The 22,818-nt window shown below is 35.6% G+C and overlaps 2 protein-coding genes and 1 long non-coding RNA gene across 3 annotated transcripts; 2 read left to right on the forward strand and 1 right to left on the reverse strand.

Moving 5' to 3' along the window:
- Positions 1-164: 164 nt before the first annotated feature.
- Positions 165-6,941, forward strand: LOC135696637 (uncharacterized). Its single transcript, XR_016144916.1, has 2 exons — positions 165-2,578; positions 2,988-6,941. It is a non-coding gene; the product is annotated as an uncharacterized LOC135696637 (long non-coding RNA).
- Positions 6,942-7,501: 560 nt separating this feature from the next.
- LOC135688599 (45 kDa calcium-binding protein) lies at positions 7,502-13,807 on the reverse strand. The gene is made up of 4 exons (XM_065205528.2): positions 13,250-13,807; positions 11,141-11,325; positions 9,956-10,041; positions 7,502-9,190 (listed from the first exon to the last, which is right to left on the reverse strand). Exons 1-4 carry the CDS (start codon positions 13,743-13,745, stop codon positions 8,944-8,946), a joined length of 1,014 nt encoding a protein of 337 aa, XP_065061600.2. The 5' UTR covers positions 13,746-13,807; the 3' UTR covers positions 7,502-8,943.
- A 1,351-nt stretch (positions 13,808-15,158) lies between these two features.
- LOC135688420 (meprin A subunit beta) lies at positions 15,159-22,685 on the forward strand. The gene is made up of 12 exons (XM_065205260.2): positions 15,159-15,300; positions 15,721-15,903; positions 16,534-16,660; positions 17,158-17,249; positions 17,714-17,797; positions 18,187-18,399; positions 18,961-19,008; positions 19,313-19,453; positions 20,061-20,332; positions 21,257-21,371; positions 21,807-21,926; positions 22,550-22,685. Exons 1-12 carry the CDS (start codon positions 15,234-15,236, stop codon positions 22,552-22,554), a joined length of 1,467 nt encoding a protein of 488 aa, XP_065061332.2. The 5' UTR covers positions 15,159-15,233; the 3' UTR covers positions 22,555-22,685.
- The last annotated feature ends 133 nt before the right edge of the window (positions 22,686-22,818 follow it).

Here is a 22,818-nt window from a genome sequence, read left to right on the forward strand (position 1 = left end):
ATGTTCTGGAAATTTCAATACTCATTGATTCTTAAGGGTTCTTAATTATGATGTCATGAATGATGTTATGAAATGTTTGTGACCTTTTATATTACGTCGCTTCCGTTCCGAAGCTGTATTTAGACGTGGAAAATACATTTTTATCCCTTGTGTCTTAAGTTCTAGGCCAACAGGGCAATCTTGTTCTTGGATTTCATAAGATTTCGTTGTTCTCAATTTTATCACGATTTAATAGTTTCTTAATTTTTTTCTTCGAGTACTGAAGTTTCTTAATTTTTTCTGACTGTCCAGTACTCGTTTCTTATCGCCAGTTTCTTATAAAAAAATGAGTGTAGATTGGCCTATGCCTTCAACAAGATTTTAAGATGGTTTTAAATCACAAAGTTCCAAGAGCTTTTAAAATTCTTACCGTTGGGTATAGAAAAGGGTTGCGAAATAATTCCGTACTTGGAAATTTTTCACAGCCGTTGCAAAATCACATTGCGCTGTTTGGATAATCAATTTTCTTCATAGATTAAACTTCTTGTCTCTAAAGCCTCTGCAAGATGAGTGTTTCTATTGAAAGGACTGGGCCTAATTGCAGCCATAAATGGGGCAACAGCATGAGGCGTCTTTTAATTGTACTTTCCAGAGAACCTGATAAAAGGGGTTCAATAACGACATTTGAAGATGATAGCTTTATTGAAGAAAGAGGGATACACCCTCCGTGCTGCTAAATCGCACAATCTCCATGTGACTGACACCTTGAAATTCTCCTTAATTTGGAAACAAAGAATAGCGAATTGAATTAGTTATTGAAAGACTGATCCAGATCAATTTGCCGGGTTTCGACACAATCTATACAATAGAGAAATTTGATTGGAAACATCTAAAAATAGCAAGCAGGCAGCCAAGCGTTATTTAAAACATATTTCTAGGGTTTAAAATAAATTTGAAAAAGGGAATAATAAACTTGCCGTAAGCTAGTGTTGTTTACCAATTAGATTTCTCATTCTTTTTCCTTTTTCAATACCACGCTACTTGCTTTGTGTCGGTCATTATCTCAGGAACCAAAATTCGCTTCTATCATGCAGTGCTCACCGAATTGTGTGCATGAAACCACAATAACTCGTGCTGAACTGAACGTCAACAGAACGCACAGGAAAAACGGAATTGAGTTATTGAATATCCTTTTAAAAATGGAATCAAGCCGTTCTAGGGAGTATCCTTTTTTCAGTAAAGGCAAGCATGCTAGAAAAGACCACAGCCAATGTTTGATCTAGTACTTTCGAAAATCCCGGAGCATAACTGTTGAAACTAATGCTTTAACTAAACATTGAAAACACAGAAGGGTGCAGTAGGGCTCTATTTCCCTTTAAAAAGGATAGGGGGTGGTTGGGTGGTGTGGGGCAACAAAGAAGCGGAATTCCAAAAATTATTTGGTGTTTAAGGGCAGTGGTAATTTCAGAAGTCCAGATTCTTATGGCATAGGCGCCAACTGCGCATAAATTTAGGGGCTCGAGGCCCTCTGAGAATCTTTAAGATGTTGGCTTAACCACCACTGCTAGAGTTACCAAGCAAAAGAGATGCTTGGGGAACAGCAAAAAGCTGTATATTTTTTTCTTTCATCCTAGGAGCTGCAAATAAAAAACGCAAATATAGCAATCTAAATTATCTTTCATATGAGACCTTTTTTATACAGCTAGTTGTCAATCGATGGAAATTAAGATGGAAATGCATCAGTCGGCATCTATGTTAATCTGCGCTTTTCTGAAACAGGACTCAGAAACCGATTAAAGGTTTGAAACAGGACCCAGGAACTGATTAGCAGTGTCTTCCAAACAAGAACTCAATTACAGGAAATTTCTTTAGAAATAAAACGCGTGATAAAAACCACGGATATTCCATTCCTGTGCTAGCGGTCTCTGATTGGTCCAAACAAGAGCCAATCAAACGAGCAATTCTTCTTAACGAACCCAACTTGGAAGAATCTACTGCATAACCGACGGAAAAGATCAAAACCCTCTAACCGACGTTTATGGTCTAAAGAGGGACAATACTCTAAAGAGATTCTTGCAATATGGACTATTTTACTTAAAGGGGAACTGAAGTGAAAAATAAAAATCATTTAATTAGTAGTTTTCATCGTGCTGATTTCGAAAATCGACACGAAATTAGTGTTTTTCTTTTCGTTTTCCTGCATTTAACGCGCAAAGTGTGAAATTTCTCCATTTCCATGGCGGAGAGGTCTGGAGACAAGTTTCAGGCGCTGACGTAAAGTCGTGGACACGTGCCCCGAACCTAACGAAAACAACAGTGTAGTAGAGTGAATCGGAGGGAGGGAATTTGGTTAGTGGTTAAAATTTCAGATCGCAATTTTCACGACAGCTCTTCAGGAATGACAACAGACTTAAGATCGAGCGACGATGAAGTGTTTGGAGCATGTGGTGGTGAAGTACTTGCCCTACCAAGGGCGAACGGGAACTGCAAAAGTGGCGATGAAGATTAGCCTAGGCCCGATGAGATCCCAGAGGATGAGGATGAATTATCTCCCGCGACGTGCTCGTTTTGTTGGTAGAAATGAGGAAGTAAATAAATGGTACGTCGATCCTTGTTTCTTTTCTTGCAATGAAGGCAAGAAATACTCAAACTCAATCTCCTTATTTCCTTATAAAAAGTAAGATAAAACAGAGAATGAGTAGGCTACCTATTATAATCTTCCCATTTCTAAAATCTGAAATAATAAGGATTATTACATGTTACAATTTAATAAATATTTGCTTTGATATTAAAACGTTTATACATAGTTTGATGTGTAGCACGGAACAGGTCGACCTAATCCACTTTTGGTTTAAAAACTGGTTGTTTTGTGTACATTGACAAGTATTATTAAATCTTCCTGCAATTCAGATTTTTGGACTGATAATTCGAAAATGTCAAATATTTAATAGAATTGCATAAATATGCCTAAAATAGAATAATACCTAAAATTATATCCACTTTGCTAGGTATCTACAAACAGTGGCTGATCAATGTATGGTTTGCTGGTTTTTGGGTATTTGTGCTGGAATAACTGGACAACTTTAAGTATGCATTTATCACAAATGTAAAGAAAAGAACTTTAGTCAAAGAAGACAAGAGTTTCAAAATTCTGCAGAGAGACAATGAAAATGCAAAAATCAGCTACCTACTACATATACAGTGGAGAACAGGGTTATATACACAGGGTTATTCAAAAGGACCAGACTTTTAGTTCATAATAGCAAGAAGAGAAATTTGTTGAAACTAGTGAGACAATGGCCAAATCTTGTCAGCCCTAGGCCAAATCACTAGATTAGTCACATCAAGGGGGGGGGGGGGATTGAGCAAGGCTTGCTATTTTTAAGATTCCTAAGGTGTACTTTTCAACATAGTTCACTCACATCAAAATGTGTAGAATAGTTTGGATTTGATCAAGATTTTTTATAAATAATCAGAGGAAAATGTTTTACCTTCAGGGTACAATGTTCTTTTAATGTATTCTGTCACTGCCTGTTGTTTAGATACACTGTTTTTAAATTTTGAGAATAAAGTTTTTTTGTGCCCAATGCTTGTATTTTTCTGAAATTCGCTTCAACTCAACATTTAATAAACTTGGAAACATATACATCATTTAATCCTTGTGCTTTAAATCCTTCCCCTTTATGTACATCCTGGTATGAATTGTTTTTTATGCCTGGAGTTAAATCAGAAAATGCTTTGATATCATGTTCTGTAGACAAAGCATGAGAAATCATGTTTGAAGGGGTATTTCTGAAGTGGGGGACCACTTTTATCATTTTCTGCAAGTAAATTGTGTGGGTTTGCCAAGTTTCATGGCTGTATAGTTAACATACTAACGTATTCTGAGTACTGGACACAAGTACCCAGTCTAAAAATAGTACAAGGGGTAGTTCTGAGGATGGGGACCATTTTTATCTTTTTCAGCAAGTCAAATTGTGTAGATTTCCCAAGTTTCATGGCTGTATGGTTAACAGAAATATATTTACCATACTATTGTATTCTGAGTACTGGGCACAAGTACCCCAGTCCAAAAATAGCACAAGGGGCATTTCTGAGGGTGGGGACCATTCTTATCATTTTCAGCAAGCCAAATTGTGTCGGTTTGCCAAGTTTCGTGGCTGTATATTTAACAGAAATAGATTGACCATACTGACGTATTTTGAGTACTGGGCACAAGTACCCCAGTCTAAAAATAGCACAAGGGGCATTTCTGAGGGTGGGGACCATTCTTATCATTTTCAGCAAGTCAAATTGTGTCTGTTTGCCAAGTTTCATGGCTGTATAGTTCACAGAAATAGATTGACCATGCCAACATATTCTGAGTACTGGGCACAAGTACCCCAGGCTAAAAATAGCACAAGGGTTTTTTCCCAAAATGGGTCTATATTCTATCTTGTTACGCATATCGAATTCTGTATTTTCACCAAGTTTCATGCTTTTATCACAATTTTCACGATTGTTACCTGTCATGAACCTTATCAAACTCACTACTACATTTCATCAAAACATCTCTTCGTGTCCACCACTTTACGTCACAAGGTCACGTGACGCAGTGGTCTGACCGCGTTCTCGCTCCGCCATCGATGAGGGCAAATTTCGACTTTAAAAACTTAATAACTTAAAAACTACATAACGTATTTAAAAAATTCAAACGGTTTTTGAATCAGCACGAGAACCTTTATCAGTGGTAAAAAAATCGTTTTTCACTTCAGTTCCCCTTTAAACCCCTGAAGCAATTTTACGCCTGTCTCGGTAAATCAATAACTATTGTCCCTGGTGAACCCCTTGTAATAGACTATACAAAAATGAACAAAAAAGTGCCAAGAAACTACAAACTAGCCAGATGGTGTTCGAAAAATGACAATTGTAATCCATTAGTTGTATTGTAAGTCATTTAAGGCTCAAGGTTTTATAATTGCTTCCTGTTAAAGTTCTTTGTGTACTACGTAAGATTGATATAGTAGTTACTTAGTCCTGGGGTTATGTTGGCACAGGTCATGTGTATTATGTTGTGAAAATGCAAAGTTTATCGATGTGTCCCAACATGGGTTGCATAAGGTAGACTTTGCCTTGCAAAAAGGACAGAAAACACCTGGCTTGGTGCTAAGGCCACTACTGGAAAACAAGAACAGAAGTAGAAAACAAAAACGGAAGAGAAATTAACAGTTATAAAATCAATCAAACTATTTAAAATTTGAAAAATTTAGGGAGCAATCTACAGAAATAGTTGTTTGGATCGATTTCTTTGAAAAGTTCTCTCGCTCATGCAATTTTGAAAAAAAATTCTAAAAATGTTTTCTATTAATAGTTCCCATAGATGAAACTAAGAGGAGATTACATAAGCCTCGGTTTCCACAAACCACGAGTTCTCTCTTCGGGAACAAAGATCTTAAATTCAGACACATGGCTCGGTTAACGAAAAATTTTTTTCTTGCTAATGTATAAATAAGAAATAAAGCAAAAATTTAAAGCCTCTGAATTTGGAAGGCAATTACCCCCAGGCAGGTTAGGCCAGCAAGCAACTTGGGGGAACTGAAAGACACAAACCCCAGTATCGATGGGCCTTTCTCTGTTTAGACTTGTGGCAGCCACGAAACATGTGATCAAAGCTTTTAAGAGAAAAAGGATCTTGGGATGAGAGAGCATTGCCAAATGGATTGGCCAAGTCATCTACACCAGCAAGCTTTCGAACCGACGGTTTGTACTTGCCTAAGTGCTCAGGCATGTCATTTTTTAATCAGCTTTTCTTGACAAGTAAAAAACTGTCATATTTTCCCAAGGTTTCATGACCTACACAAGCAAACTAGTTTAGGTCTTTTCTTATTTACACAAAGAGGCTGGGTAATTTCTCACCAAAGTTGCTTAAGGTTATACAAAAAGAGCACTCTTATATTTAAATGCCTAGTCGTTGCATTTTACATTTGCATTCTAAACACTTAAATAAAAAGAACAGGATTTCAATTACCCCTCCAATTATGCTGAATCCATATAACTAAACTAAACTAAACTAAACTAAACTGAACTGAACTGAACTGAACTGAACTGAACTGAACTGAACTGAACTGAACTGAACTGAGGTGAACTGAACTGAACTGAACTGAACTTTGACTTTTAATCTTTGATTTACAGCGTCTGGCAGACAGATTATAGTTTATCTCGTTTTCCTTCTCCCTTTTTTCTTTCCAAAATTTGGAGCTGATTTTATATTTTCAAATGCTTCAGACATGCATTTATGAATGAAACATTGATACATAGAGACACAATGAAAAACAACAAACAGAATTTCAGACAGGTAAATTTGACGTCAGAATGTAAATAAAATTAACATCTATTACATCAATAATTTAATGAAAAAGCTTAAAAGAAAACATCCAAATAATTATCCAAGAAGCAACAAAATTTATCTCTTATCTCTGCAACAGTGTTTTATTCCTAGGGTGAGAGGGATGTGATTTGAGAGTAGATGGAGTAAAGCTGGAAAAAATAAAGAACTTCACATACTTAGGATCGACAATAGTAGACGATGGGAAATCAGAGAAATGAATTAGAATCAGAATTGGAAGAACTATAAGTGCGTTGACAAAGATGGATAACATCGAGAGCAAAGAACATTGCAATAAAGAACAAACTGCTACAGAGGAGATCAACTGGATGGCTAATCTATTATTCTCTTGTGAGAGTTTGACAGTTAGTTAACAAGATGAGCAAAGGCTTTGAGCATTTGAGATGAAGACCTGCAGAAGAATGTTGGGAATATCATGGAAAGAAACAAAGACAAAAGAATGGGTAAAAGATATGATCTGTGAAATTTGCGGATATGAGCCACAAGGAGTGGTGGAGGTGGTGAAGAAGAAGTTTAAGTACTTTGGTCATTATGTAAAGGGGAGGCAGGACAGCTAGAGCGGTGGTGGAAGGAGGAATGCAAGAAAGGAAAGGAAGGGGAAGACAACAGGGAAATCTTAGAAAATGGAGGATGAAGACAGGCTGTCCACTCATGGGTGCACCTACACCCTTCCCAAATTTGCTCAACAATCCTTCATCTCGTTCTTTCTTTCTATTATTCATTTTTCACTGGACAGTAATTGAAGGTGTTATCAAATGATATGAAAGAAAATAAATATATGTTATGTTATAAAATAAAAACATCAACAAAATTCACTGACAATAATTGAAAAAAATGCACGACGACAGAAATAACGAGTGATGGGTAATAACGATTAACATGGTGCAGTAGAAGCATCATTCTTCTATTTTGATAAAAAGAAGTGGTTTTGCTTTCAAAGAAATATTTAATTTTGTTGAGTTTGACAATGGCTTTGAAAAAAGCAAAAGTTTTGAAACAAAAAGACTAAGCTTATCGTCTGACACTCTCCAAAGTATATAACGTCAAAACATAGATGAAACTGGTGATGAATTCTTGGTACTGTCACAGTTCAGCTACTGTCCATTGATTTGGATTGATTTGGATGTTCCACGATAGGAACATAGATAACAGGTTACTCAGAACTGCATACGTACAGAGGCAACAATGCTCATTTTGGAGAAGTGAGATGTTAGAAAATGACAAATCGCTTGTCTTTTAATCAGAAGAACCTACCGTTGCTTAATGTTGAAATTAACCAAACAAAAATTCAGTTCAATCTTCCGTTTATGAGAGAATATCAGCTAAGATGCTTGAGCATTTTAAATCTATTAAAAGTGAGAGCCATATAATATGGAACAGATACAGTAAGGTTCATGGGCCAAAGAGTATGGTCGAAATTACCACCAGAAATTAAAACTTCAGTCTCTTTGAAATTGTTTTTTAAAAGCATCTAAAGTCAACAAAATGTAAGTATTGCAACTGTAGGATTTGTAAAACTTTATAGATGGGTTAGGGTTTTTATAATGAGCGTGTACTTGTTGTATATGGATATACGTCTTGAAAATAGTTGGCCTAAATTAGCTCAGAGGAAAATCTTAACTTTGTGTCAAAATGCTTGCTTTTTTCAAAGCCATTTTTGATTTTTCTACCGCCAAAAAATGTTTTACTCTCCAATTTACTTTTACGTTCAACGAAAAACGATTTTATTTTACGTTAATTACTGTAAAATTATACAGATAGACAAAAACGAGAAGCAATTGGTTGTGTTCCCTCTGTGAGACATTTGAGTTAAATTATGTAAATGACGCACGCCGAGAGATCAACGTAAGCGGGCACAGGGAAGCAAAAGCTTTGATACACTAATTACCCGAGAAAATATGAGGTCTCTCGGCCGTGATCAATAGTAAAACTATCACATCCTTGCGAAAATTAATGGACTGCATTTCAGTTAATCTTGAGCAACTTAAAAGTACCTTGAAAATGGGATGATATGAAATGGAATATGGATTGATAGGTAATGGAACTATTATGAGTTTGCAAAACTACTAGCAGTGTTTACGTCACACACTCTTAGTTTCCCAAAAACTTTTAGCGTGTTATCATTGAATTATCATAAAAAATAAAATTTTAGCAAGGTTATTAATTTAGGGTTGGTAGTTATGTCTAGTTGATGTTTGTCGTAATTCTCGCAAGAACCTGGGTTGACACCATGAATAAACACCATATACATCATCTATTCGCGTGCCTTAGTGGCATCCGAAATTCGCAACCAGTTGAAATTATCGTAAAATAAGGGATACCATGAGCTAGAATGTCTAAAATAGAATTGGTTTATATTTGACAGAAACTCGAAGTTATCGGGGATTCCTTCTAAATCATGTTCACACTTGGCGTAAAATACGGAAGGATCTAAGGAAGTCTCTGATTCCTGTGATAATTACAAAAAAATGAACAAGGCTTAAGGAACTGCTTGGACCACAGCAAGCCTCCATTCCCAGATTTCCATATTGCCGGAAAATGGACAACACACCCCTAAAATAAATGACTCTATCCATGCTTTAGAACTCATCGTGAAGTATCCTTGCGTTATTCGCCAAGCTACTGCCCGTGAACAATGCATAGTTAGTAAGCATTTCTTGTTCACCAATTTTAGAATCAGCATCCTTATCAGCTATTCTTATAAGATATTGGGCTTCCCTTATTGAATGCTGTATGTGTCTTGGATCTAAATATCGTTCTAACTCACTCATAGTTACAAATCCATCACCATTCTGATCCATATCTTCTTTGAATTCTCTTGAACGCCTGTAAAAAATGTTCATTTTACTGTCATATTACCATTTACAACCCCAACACAGATGACCACAAAAAGAATGAATTGTACAAAATAGATTAAAATTAGATATTGGCAAAGTTCATTATTATAATATAATGAGTTTCAAACTTAACTTAAGCTTGAATAACCTCAAAACCAAATGATTAAAAGTGTTTGCATAACCTTTCACCAAAGGGCTCAACATAAAGAGTGCTCACAAGTAACAGAACAATATAGAAACTCAAGAATATGCATTTAAAGCCAATTTGGTAAAGCTAAATTTTGTCCCAATTAATTATCACCATTAATTATCACTATTAATTATAACTGCTTGGAGGCTAGCAAACCAGCATTCTTAATTGGACATCAATTTTTTAAACTGCCTGTTTTAGCAAGAAAAGTACAAGATAAAGAATAAATTGAGCAAATATTCTGCAGGTTTATAATTTACCAGAAAATAATCATGCATTTTGTCATAATTTATTCATGTGAATAATTTAACTTAATTCAAAACTTGATTTAGTACATAAAAATTCAACATTTTTACTATAATTGAGTATACATTTCTTCAACTTCATTTACATTCAATGCCTTTTCATTTTTGAGTTCCATATATCCAATCTTTCTATCAGTTCTTAAATGCAATTCTACTCCCTATTTCATCAATCGCTCTCCATTTTTACCTGATGAAAAGTTATACTTGAAACATAGTAAAGACTTAAAACAATATGAAACTGAGATGAAAAAGTACTCACTCTGCAACATATTCCCTGTCCAAAGCAGCATCTTCTGGGTCAACTTCTCCAGGAGGTAGAGCAGTAAACTCTTCAAATGAGATTCTCTGAAAAATAAATTCAACTGTGATACTTAAGCTTGTAAATAACATTTTCATTATTCCTGACTGTTAAAGGTCTTTGATACGAATTTATCAACAATTATAGGAATGCATATAGAAGAGCTTATGTATATACTTGAAATAATAAATGTGATTGTTAAATTTTTTTGGTGGTACAAATGTTAAAAATGGCTTTGAAAAAAGCAAACATTTTGAAAAATACTAAAGCTTTTTATCTGACATTCTTCGATTGTACAAATGTCAGGGCATTAGAAAATAGATCACAGTAGGAGTTAGAACAAAACATAGTTTCCAATATACAATCTGAAATTTTATGTTCAGGCAAAAAGAGTTAGTATGTTTCAAAATGTTTGCTTTTTTCAAAGCCATATTTATGTGATTTACACCAGTACCTTTCAGAATTAAGAGAAAAATATAAAAGCCAAAAAGCAAGACTTCGTAGTTGTACAATACACAAGCATTTCAAGTTTAATAAGCTTAAACAGATTTTTTGCTGCCAATGGATCATCTAGAATACGTTTTTGTTGGGGAGACGATTCTAATTGTTTATTGCCATTATTCTATCCATTTATGTGAACCAATGAGAAAATGCATTATATTGGTATGTGCATTAGGGCTAAGGCAAAATTTACATTCTACGGCTGCTTAAAGCATTTAATCAAAACTATTATATATCATAGTTGCATTATAGAGACTAGTTTCATCCTCAATCTTTTCTTGACCCCCTTTTCTCTACATTTTCTTCATCTTTTTATTCGAGATTGGCTTATTTCCATAAGTGTGACAAATGTTTCTACTATATGGTATATTATGCGAAGTGAAAACACTGACTTTGACTCTAACTGCGCAAGTGCATATGATGCAGGATTGTGAAAAGCTAACAAACTTCAGATAATGCTGGCTCATCGCCCCAACAATTTAGGCTTTTGATACCATTATAGATGAAAAAAGAACTTAAAGAAATACAAAAACTGCAATATCCAACAGTACTGACGTCTTAATAACTTGTAAGAGTAACACCAATGATTTGAAATTTGCAGAAGTATGTTTAAAGAGATTCGTGCAACAATAAACAAGCATTAACCTTGTCGCCATTTTTATCAAAACCTGGCATCATTTCCTCAACCATTGCCCTTAATGTTCTTTTATTGTGCTCAGGGTGAATGAAAGCAAGAAATTCTGTTGAATTCAAGTATTTGTTCCCATCAAGATCAGCTTTGTACCAATGTTCTACCTCTTTTGCAAACTCTCCATCTCTGTCAGACTCCACTGCAAAAGAGATAATATCACAAGTCAACCGATACCAAATCAAAATCTGTAGGGCCATTATATGATAAAATAATTGTGTTACTTTATTGCAAGAGAGAGAGATAGAGATTTATTCCATCAAGTAGGAAAGAAATACATTTTTGAACTAAGAAGATGACAGTTTCACTAGATATAGCAGGCTATAAACTACTTGCCAGAAATCTTAAAAATTACCAAAGTAGAATCGTCTTTAAACTGTTTAAAATCATCTGAGATGCAGATCCAAAATAACTTTATTCCATAAAACACAGGGGAAAATGTTATGTTGCTACAAGGCTTCCATCATCACATTGATACAAAGATATTTCTTTTGACATTATACTGCAATATATATTTATATTTTTCTGCTTTATAATGTCTTAAAATTTAAAGTAACAAACAATTACCTAAGACAATACGAGAAGCAAGCAAAAAATACATAACAAATACTACAAAAAAAAGCTAGACGTAAAAGGAAAATTTTAAATGAGGGAGAGGGTGCTTATATAGCCTAGTCACCAAATCTCCAAGAAAAGACCACACAAATGGCAAAACCACAACCTGCCTTAGGAAAAACAAAACAAAGCCAGCACACAACCCTTCCAAAGGAGGCAGCACCCACCCTTGTTTTGGCATTAACTTATTAGAACTGTTCAAAAGCCTGAATAAATTTTAATGCTACCTTAAGAATTTTCATGTTTGAATCAAAAGGGAACAGTTCATTGGCCATACTGGGTGATTTGCAGTAGTTCTCCATTTGAAAGATGTACTGAGCTGTGAGGTGGCAATAGCACATTCAGATTATCAAGAAGATCTTGTTTTTTTGTCATAACTGTGGCAGAGTAGCAAAAAAGTGTTCTGTGTTTTCAATGCCCTCAAGTATACCTAAGTTAGTTAATTAAATTTGCGCAAATTAAGTTTACAGAGGTTAACATGTAGCAGTGTTTAGGCTTTTCGGTCTTAATGCCATATACTGACTTTGAGGGTGGCAGAAGCTATAAACAGTTTGACAAAGCAGTTTGTTAATTGTCTAATATACCCTAACAAGGGAAAAACTGCCACAATGAACCAACTGTCTATCTATTGGAAACTAGGCAAAGACATAACCTTTTACCAGTCTGAAAAGCATGAACATTTCTAACAAGAACTTGCACACTGTTGACAAGACAAGCCCTATGCATGTGTTATAGATGTGGACATGATTAGAAAATGGAAGCTATTTTTCCAACAATATCTAGTAACCATCTAGTAACCAGTTTCCAACAATATCTATGAAAACCAAGGAATACCCTAACAAGCAAAAAGTCTAGTACACTAAGAAATTATCCAGAAAATACTACTATCAATCTGCCTTACATTAACATGCAGCTTCCATATTCCTAGTAAGCCAGCCTACAGAATGTATTACAGAAGCATAGCAGTCATAGAAAATTTGCCCACTGGACTATTTTGTGTTTTCACAAAACGCTTTAGGTTAGGGAGGTTGAATTCAGCTTGAAAAATTCAGCCTAGAGGACTTGGCTATGTTGCTTTAATTCTGCTTAATAAATCGACATACTTATTGCAGCTAGAATTCAAGGCTACATTCACTCATTTTCAAATAAATTCAGATAAACTGCTTAGGACAATTTCATTCTGTATTTTAGCAAGAAAAACTGACATATTTTCTGCACAACACTCTTGCTGCCATGGTTTCTGCATCATTCCTTCAAAGAGTTTGGTATTTTTAGAGTCTCGAAGGTGGTGCACTTTTGGACCTTATGTATCACCTATGGACTTTGTGTAGGAATGATCTGATGTATGGAGCTGTCATACTTTGCATGGGGTTTACACTTTTACTTTCCATTTATGTTGCGGCTTATCAAGTGAAATATTAAGAAAAAAAATCAATATAAAAAGAACTTACAAGACACGTTAGCATCCCTTAATTTCCTTGGGTCGAGATCAACCAGTGTTGCTTTGTATTCATACCATCGTATTAAATCATCTTTGTCAATATCAACCTTTTTGAAAACAGAATCGCTGTCCGCCTTTGCGGCATAATAATGCTCCAAAATACGATCGTGAATCCATTCCTGTAGCTCTACCTTGTCCAGAAGATGGTCTTTGTTTTTATCAACTTTGTGAAATATACCGATAAGCTTTCTGTAGCCGTCCATATTACTAAAATCTAGCTTCCCTTCTTTCACAAGCGTACCCAAGAACGCTTCATGATGAAAATCTTTGTTGATGTCTCCATCATGTTCCATATGACTGCCAGCGATGTGGTCAGGAGGAAGCATTTCTTTATGCTTGATATCATCCCGAGATATATTTGCAATTCTTTGCCGAGGGAATGCATAGCAAAAATTGAAAGTATAGATGAAAATCCCTAACTCAAAAACTCTAGAAAACAACGCCATTTTGTACCAAAAGGGCTGCGTGGCGTCCTCTGGTAACAACACAACGGCGAAATGCCACTGAGAACAGCCTCGGTTCCATGGCAACCCGGCAACGGACCAGGAATATTGAATTTTTTTTATTTATTTTTATTATTTTATAGCAGGAAGAAGGTAGATTTTATGAATTCAGCACTGTTTATAAACCGATAGGCTGCCGGTCTACAAAATGAAATGAACATAAAATTAAGTAACAAACATAATGTTTTTAATTAGTGATGCTAGATAAATTGAAACGATATTGGCATCAATTTATCAAGGAAGTTTGAAACAGGCAAACGATTATCCTTTACCATGTTGCAAAAAAAGAAAACGTGGCATAACTAGTTAAAATAGCTTTTTGAAGGTGCTAGGTAAAAGAAATATTTCAAAAAGAAACACCTGATTGGTCCAACTCTGCCCCTAAATTTCTTCTGACCAAAGGTATTCTCAAAGTCCAAAGTTCAAAATGTTTTTCAGGAACGTGCAAGATGTGAGATTTCTTCACAAAAGCCAAACAGTCTTGTGATTTTTTTTGTGATTCAAGAAGATGTCATGTCATTTCAGTTTTCATAGTGAACACAAATATTGCAAAACGTACTGCACTGGACTGTCCGGGATGGTTGGCCTGCATTTCAAGTGCTTATGAACAGGAACCACAAAAGTTGAGGGGGGCTGCTATGTCCAAAATCTTAATTAGTTTTGATGGCAATGAGCATATGCTGTTTTAGAAAGTACAGGGAAAAGAACATGATGCAGACTGTAGACCTCTGTCACAACTTAACAACCATAGACTATTGTATACATGATCAAGAGTGACAAAAATTAGCTAATGAGATTGATCGACGGTTTTTAGAAATATTATGGGAAAATCTACTGTTTGTCTATTTTTGCATTTGTTTAGCTGCTACCTTAGTCTTGTGACTGCAAACTCTTTGATTGATAGCTCTTTCTGATTTCTTAAAAAACTTCTCTAGATGACACTTTTTACAATGAGAAGTACAACACTATAAAGAAACTATGCTACGCTCAACACCATAGAGAAACCATGCTACGCTAACAATAAGGTGAAAACTCTTTATTTAAAAGTTTTGGAATTAATTATCAACATAGTGCACCAAGCTTTTCATTCGATGGTTAGATTTGCACTGAAGGGGTCACCTTACAATTTAACTGCAATATCCAGCCTCTAAAACCATAAATACTTTACACAGATTTTATAAATATGTACTAATTAACATTTTCTCAGAGAGAATTGTTAGAGATCAATTAAGTATCCCCAAATACACTTAAGAATACAGGCATTTTCAAAGCAACTGAAGCAACATTAGATCGTCAACATACATTCAATGTGATTGCAATTATCAATCAACTGTATAAACAGAAAGGCAATACAAATATGACTCGCTATTTTTCCTATACGCTTATTCTTGCTGACAAAGGTAAACGAAAGTTATCTGCTAGCAGCGAAAGATGCATCGACACTTGATTCTGACATTGGCTTTCATCTGCACTGCAGCAGCTGTTAGGCCCAAAGATGGTAGGTAGTTTTATCACAAGTAACGTCATGTGGTGTCATCTTATCAGTCTAAGTCTCTCAGTTACTGATAAAAGTTATCGCGAAGCAGTTCCACCAAGTATAGCTGTATATATATTATTATCTTCAGCTGCAATATTAATCTTATTTGCAAAGCTATATATTGTTAAGATAAAGCTGACATCCTAATAGACGTTTTTTCGATAACGAATTCCAACAACATTTTCCTTAAATATTATGCTTCCTACTTTTATTCTGCTGATCTTAAAACAATTATTTATTTTGATTCAAACTTTCAATTAATCCTACAACATTAAATTCTCTGCAAATACAAGCTGAACATTTGAATTGCTTAACATCAGTCCCTTGATACGGTCGCCACTGTTACAAATGTGAAAGTCTGGTATTTTCTTCTTTCTTCAGTTAGGGATCCGGGGTTGTACCAAGGGGACATGCGTCTCACAGCTATGCAGAAGTTGTTGGTACTGACAGGAGGCGATGTGAGTACTTCCGGAAAATCTGGCCTTGCTTTTGGCAGCAGCAAAGATCAAAGCCTTCTGTGGCTTCCAAGCAGAGTTGTCCCATATGAGATATCAGCTGATCTTGGTGAGTTGCTGGGAAAGTTACAATAAAAAATGCAATTTCTTGGCATACAACATTGCCATAATTTTGACTAAGCATTTATCTTAATTGGAGTCACCTACCAGATAGCAAGAATTTTACAGCACTTTAAAACATATTAGCGACTTACGTTCTTTGATCCCATAGTTGCTACATCTTACAGCAAAAATATCTATACTGTGTTCTTTTCTCTGCAACTCACAAAATTATGCAGGAAGATAAAAATAATTATTAAACGAGACATGTACGTGTGAAATTTCTTTTTTTTAGCATTATGTATAGCTCCTAAAGTCCTTGAAACATCTTTTCTGCATTATCTTTCAACACAAAAGGTTTTACCAAAAGTCTAGAGTAATTATTAGGTTGCTTTAATGCCAGTCCAAGCAAGAATTGTCGATTTTCGTATCATCTCGAATTTAAAAGCCTATGAATTTTAATAAATGTTCGTCTTATATTTTCTTTGTAGTATGTCATGGCTTAATGAACAAAGTTGGTAAGCGAACAGCCCCATTTCCTCTAAACCCATATTAGGAGCTCTGTATAGGCTTTTGTAGTGTTTTTCACAGAAACTCTCTATTCTGCTGCAAAAAACTTGCCATCTCTTTTTGTTTCTAGCTGCAAATCAGGAGGCAATGTTTGCAATTTTCCAAGGCTTCAGAGAATGGGAGTCATATGCCTGTTTGAAATTCGTTGAAAGAACAACCGAAAAAGATTACATTTACATATTCAATAATTGTTCTGGGTCAGTATCCAATCAAGCTTTTTTCGTTAAGTAGTCTTTGAGCTTGTTAACACCAATAATTTGTCTTTTATTGGATCCAGATGAAACTTAATTTCAATGGCCAATAAGATTTGCGTTAAACCAAATACTAAACTTTTGAAGCGCAATGCGATTTGCACCAATACCACACTGGCAATAAAATCGAAGCCTATGCATAGCATTATCCAAGAAGCAAGTGGCAAGCCGCCTAACGAACTTGAAAAAGGATTTTTATTAGAAACTTAATGAATTATAAAATGGCTCACCATCAACTCGCCTTAAAATTATTCATTGAAAAAGCTCTCCCCCTCCCCCCCAACTCTATACAACGCCCCGTGGTCTCTGGCACAACGTGTTCCCCACTTCAGATGACTAGAAATGGGAATGTAAGCCAATTCTATATTTGAGATTGTAACTATGATAACTATTTCAATCAAATTTATTCTTGCTTGAGAATTTAAATCGTCGTATTTCTGAAGATGCTGGTCCTACGTTGGGCGCCAAGGAGGAAAACAGGAACTGTGTTTGGATAATGGCTGTCACAGCAGAGCTACTGTTGCTCACGAACTTGGTATGACGTCATACATTTAACTTTTAAGGCCCCCTGAAAACCATACTTTTAAGTTATATAGTTTTAAAGTTGAAGTTGCGTAGAGTTTTAAATACTCAAACAACGGGCTGCTGAGCGAATGCAGACAGCAAGACCAACGCTTTGAATACCAAATTAAAACTCCGGATCTTGAAGTTGTTCGAATTTAATTGAAAATAAGTTTTTTTTAAAGAACTTTGGATATTGTCATTTAAGTAATTTAATTACATGCAGAACCTTTCAGAGTCTTTCAGGGACTTCTTTGACTCCAAACAATGAACTGCTTCTTGTAAACATGCTCCAAATGTTTTTCGCAGAAAAAATTAATATATATAATTATAAAAAATTATAAACAAATTGATTTGATTAATCTATTATAGTTAATATCTTTTACGAACGTGAACGTTAAACCTAATCCTCGTAAACAATTTTTTTATCTCTTCTAGCCCATGCGATGGGATTTTGGCACGAACAAAGCCGTCCAGATAGGGACAATTACATTGACGTCATCTGGGAAAACATTGATCCAGGTAATGAAAACAATACGTAACCGAAATTCAGAAATAATCCTTATTTACAGCATTTGGTTTCTTTTTGCGGAATCAGCCCGAAAGAGATTTGAAGGCATCGTGTCCTTATGCATGCCTCTTGGTGGTGAGAGTCAGTTCTGGTCCAAGTTTTCACATTCATAAACCCAGTAAAAAATCATACTTTCTTGGCAATGAAAAACCAAAAGCCAGAAACTTTATTCAGGGCCAATAATCTAATGAACATCTATATAATATGAAACTTCTATGAAACAAAGCTTTCTCTCTTCATAACGATATTTTACTCGCTGACTTAGGTATATTGCTCGTCGATTTCAATTGGTTTAATATCAAAAGAAAGTTATAATTACACGTATATTTTACCTCTTCAGACAATGCTTACAATTTTGATAAACAGAAAAAGGTAGACAGTCTTGGAACACCATACGACTACTACAGCATGATGCAGTACGACGAAACCTCCTTTACAATGAATGGTAACATAACAATGGCTGCTAAGCAACCTGGGGTAGTTCAGCTTGGAAATGAGGTTGGGTTTACTGGCATTGATTCAGTACAAGCAATGTTGTTATACAGATGCAACGGTAAGTGTAGTCCAATCTTTGATAGATTGCTGAATTGAATTGGAAGAAATGCAAAAAAGACGGCCTATGCAGCTTGTTCGGGTACGATGGTTTGGTAAATGGGAAGAAACGGGCCTAAATGTATTACAGAGTGGGACAAGAACTAAATAACTATGCGAGCAGAGAATTTAAATAACATTCACAAATAACTTCAAGCATTTTTATGAACCCTGAAATTAAACTTACGTGTCTATGTATCGCCCAGTTAGCTTACGTCTTTTGTGACAGATATGATTTCCTCGCCCCAGTCCCCCATTCTCATTTCAGCATTAAATAACTTACCCGATATGAGTTGAACAAACAGAGTTGACTTTCACAGGCCTAATGACCCGATTTACTTTAATCAATGCTATCTTTAGCTCCTGGTGAAGAACACTAAAGTTCTTTCTCTTTTTCTTGGAAAGTTTTCCTCTAACTTTAAAGCAGTCTTCTTATAAATTAAGATTCTTGTTTTATACTGTTTCATTATAATTTCTGTTTCAAATATATAAATATGTTTCAAAATTTCTCATCTTTTGTCAGGGAAAACCACAAAGCCAGCATTTCGAAAGAGTGTTGTCGATTTAAAGGGTAAGTTAAAAGCTGAAAATATAATGAAAATGACCTTTAAAGGGCATTTTTCTATCGAAGATAATTGTCCAAGCTAGTGAGAAAATCAAATTGCCTTGTGGTGAATTCCCCTTTCAGTTAGCAAGTAAAGATGCAATGATCCAGAGACGAATACAAAAAGGTTGTAAGATTTTAATACTGCTTTAGAACAATTCTTGGATGAAAGTAAAAGGTAGAGTCTTGTATTGAAAAACAGTTAAATTTTTAGCTGTTTCAACTCTGTGAAAATAAGGAATTCGTTAAAGCCTTCTTTGACTTGTTTCAGGTGCTGATGATTGCATTTTTGACGACGACTTTTGTCATTTCACACAAGCGAATGATGACGATTTTGATTGGACACTGAGGAAAGGCGCAACATACAGCGGGGGAACTGGACCTAGTGTTGATCACACAACAGGAAGATTAGGTGCGTAGATTTGACTGAACTTCTAACAATATCCATCAGAGAGCAAAAGCTTGTAGAACATATGTACACGACGAAAAAGAATCAATGCTGGGCTATTAGCTCTATCATTTGTACTTCGAGAACATGAATTCATCATTCAATGGGTAGAGGGGAGCGGTTTTTAAAGGAAAGAGAAAATATCAACAAATTTTGAAAAGTCTCAACTATTTCTATAAGGGATTGTAGTCTATGTTTTTAAAGTTATTATATCCAATGCTGTAGAGGAAATTGTATTGATGACATCAAAACGAACCTTAGTTGCTGATTTCGGATCTTGTAAACGAGGATAGAAGGCTTCCAAGTTAGGCCTAAGTATCAAATATCCACGTCTATTCGAGTCGAATCGAAAAGCTCATTGTGAACACAGCAAAGATAGCTTGATAAATGTTATCAAATGCAAAGATGTTCTGCAAAGTTTCTTGAAACAAACAATATGTTGCAAAAATATATTTTAATGCTGCATGCTATCAAACTTTTAAACTGACGACTCCTCTCCCCTCTTCAAAAGTTTTGTTTAATTCAGTGAAGACTACGTAGAGTAAACTGTATGAATCTGTTTCTATTATAGGAGCATTTGCTTACATCGAGGCCTCGTATCCTAGAGTGGAAAATGATACTGCAAGAATGCTCAGCAAAATGCTCAATGGGAAAAAGTGCATGACATTCTACATTCATATGTATTCTGCTGATCCAGTCAACATCGGAAAATTTAATGTCCACCTTAAAGAGGCAAGAACTGGATCTATGCGAAGGCTTATTTCTTTATCAGGCAGTCAAGGCAATGAATGGAAAAAGATAAGGCTGAATCTTTCATCAAGAAGCAAAAAAGGAAGTTATCAGGTAAATTCGCATATTTCTAGCGTTAGATGATTTCCAGTGCCCCTAGATATGTACAACCAAGCCATACGTAAAGACAAATTTTTACACGGACCTTTGATAAAGAAATTTGGAAAAAAGGATCGGGGTTTCAAAAGATACAAGACAAGAAACCCTTATTATTAATTCTTATATAAGCAAATTGTATCTATGCTAGATTGCCCAGTGGCGGATTTAAGGGCGGCAACTAGGGGCAGTTACCCTCCCTCGACGAATTGAAGCAAGTCTGGCGCCCCTTTTTTGGAAATTGCGCGCCACTTTTGAAGAATGAACATCAGGTGAAAAAGTTTCTGAGACCGATAGGTTAATTTGCTTCAAGGATTACCTCAAAGTTTTGTTGTTTATTCCGTGAATGGATATGAAATTGTTGTTTACAGCGTACTCTTCGTCACCAATTTTTTAAAAATTTTCAGCGCCCCCACTACCAACTGCCCCTCCTTCAAGTTTGCTCTGGATCCGCCCCTAAGATTGCCTAAAACGATGAAAGCTTTTTGCCAAGGTGGTTAAGTTCTTGGCATTGCATTTACACTCCATTTTCACGAGCTAACCAGGGATGAGCACAATTCAAGAGATGTGTTGACTTAACCTGGGTCGAACCCAGCATAGTTGCAGTTACACTACAAACCCTAACTTGGTCTCAAATTGTATGGAGGGCTTTAGAAATAGCCAGTGTGTTATGGTTAGAGATATACTCTATGTTCGAAAATACGACGAGTTTTAAATGAATTTTGTTAGATAGAGATTGAAGTTTGAACTATTAAAACTAGTCATACTATAAACATATCATCAGGTTGAAAATCCTCGGCATAGAGGAACGTAAGAAGTTTTAACAGTGAGTACGTTTTAAATTGATCACTTAAACAAACTGTCCAATCATCTCGCTTTCAGGTCATTTTTGAAGGCATACGTGGCAAAAATTATCAAGGAGACATTGCTATTGATGACGTCAGCTTCCAAGATGGTAGCTGCAAGTCAATTCCAGCAACGACCATGCCACCTACAGGTATGTATTTGCAAGCAGCTTGCTTTCCATTGTATAAGATAAAATCAAAAAGTATAAAAAAGCTTACCTTGGATTAAATTTTTTTCCAGTGAAGAAACCCTAGAAAACAAAGAAAGGTAGTGTGATTCACATTTTATTTTCTTTGAAACCTGATAGAGCTGTTTCAATTACGTCCCATTAAAAAACTGATAATATATGGGCAAGGGGAGAAAATTTAAGATTCACAATTGCCAAAAAATAGCTAGTTAAAACTAAGATCAGATCGATTTCAAACCAAACTGTTGCGGTGCTCATTTACACTATTGAATGGAAAGGAGCCCAAATATGCACCAAAGATCTTGGTACAAGTGCCCCTTTTTACCTTTATTCTTTCTCTAGCCAAGTAACCCTACACTGTTGATTAATATTAAAACAAATTCTGTTTCTTACTCAAAGGTCCTTGCCAAGACACAACTGATAGGGAAGGACCATACTGTAGTACTTGGAAGGCAGCTGGTTTCTGCGAAAGCCATAAAGCAGACATGAAAGATATTTGCAGAAAGACATGCGATTTCTGTGAGTATGCCTTCGTATTCTCGTGCGTTATTTGCCATTTGATATAATCTACAATCACTGCCAAAATTACTAGGAACACCCAACACTTTGCGCAGTGCTTTTCTATTTTTAGTTTGCATCCCCGAATACTACTTCTCCCAGCCCCTCTCCCCTTTTCCAAAACAGTGTTGATAGCTTAGGAAAATGCCATTCAAACCACAAGAAAAAGTATACTCAATAACCTTTTTCCCAAATTTAATCAACATTGTTTCTTGGGAGGATTGGGGTGGCTAAATTTGCTTTTGAAAACCGACGTCAGTGTTCCAAGACTTTTGGCAGTGATTGTACCCGACCTTTGAGAACAGTTAGGGCGTTCAGTGGGATAAGGAGTTAACACTTGATGCATAAAAAGAAAGCTGTGCCCCCGTTGACAGTCCCTCTTTCTTGAACACATCGTAAAAATATGAACACACTGTAAAAAGTTCCAAATTTTTTGACTTAAGTGTAGGGTTACATCATTGAATGAGAGTAAAAACCACTCTCACCTATGAAATGCTTTGATGACGTCACACAGTAAATGAAAATGACCAAATTGTTGGTGTTTTTATCCTGAAAATTAACAGTCATATTTCCAAAATTTCTAGGTTGATCAAAGCTCAGATTTAAAATCAAGAAGCACATCATTTGACAACACTGGCGATTATAATTAAAGAAAAGATGAGGTCATCTGTTTTGAATTCATCTACTTGACAGACAGATTTTCATACAAGTTGCCATGAAGCGTTGTCTTTCTGTGTCCCTCTGAAAAATCTGTCGTGATCGAACAGTCAAACGGCCATTTCTTCACCTGTCTTATATTTTTTTTAAAGTAGGCCGTGTATAGGACCTTCCTATTTTAGGCATTGGTGGCTAG

Source organism: Rhopilema esculentum, chromosome 19 (genome assembly GCF_057945365.1).
Source record: "Rhopilema esculentum isolate cy_ngs chromosome 19, ASM5794536v1, whole genome shotgun sequence".
NCBI lineage: Eukaryota > Metazoa > Cnidaria > Scyphozoa > Rhizostomeae > Rhizostomatidae > Rhopilema > Rhopilema esculentum.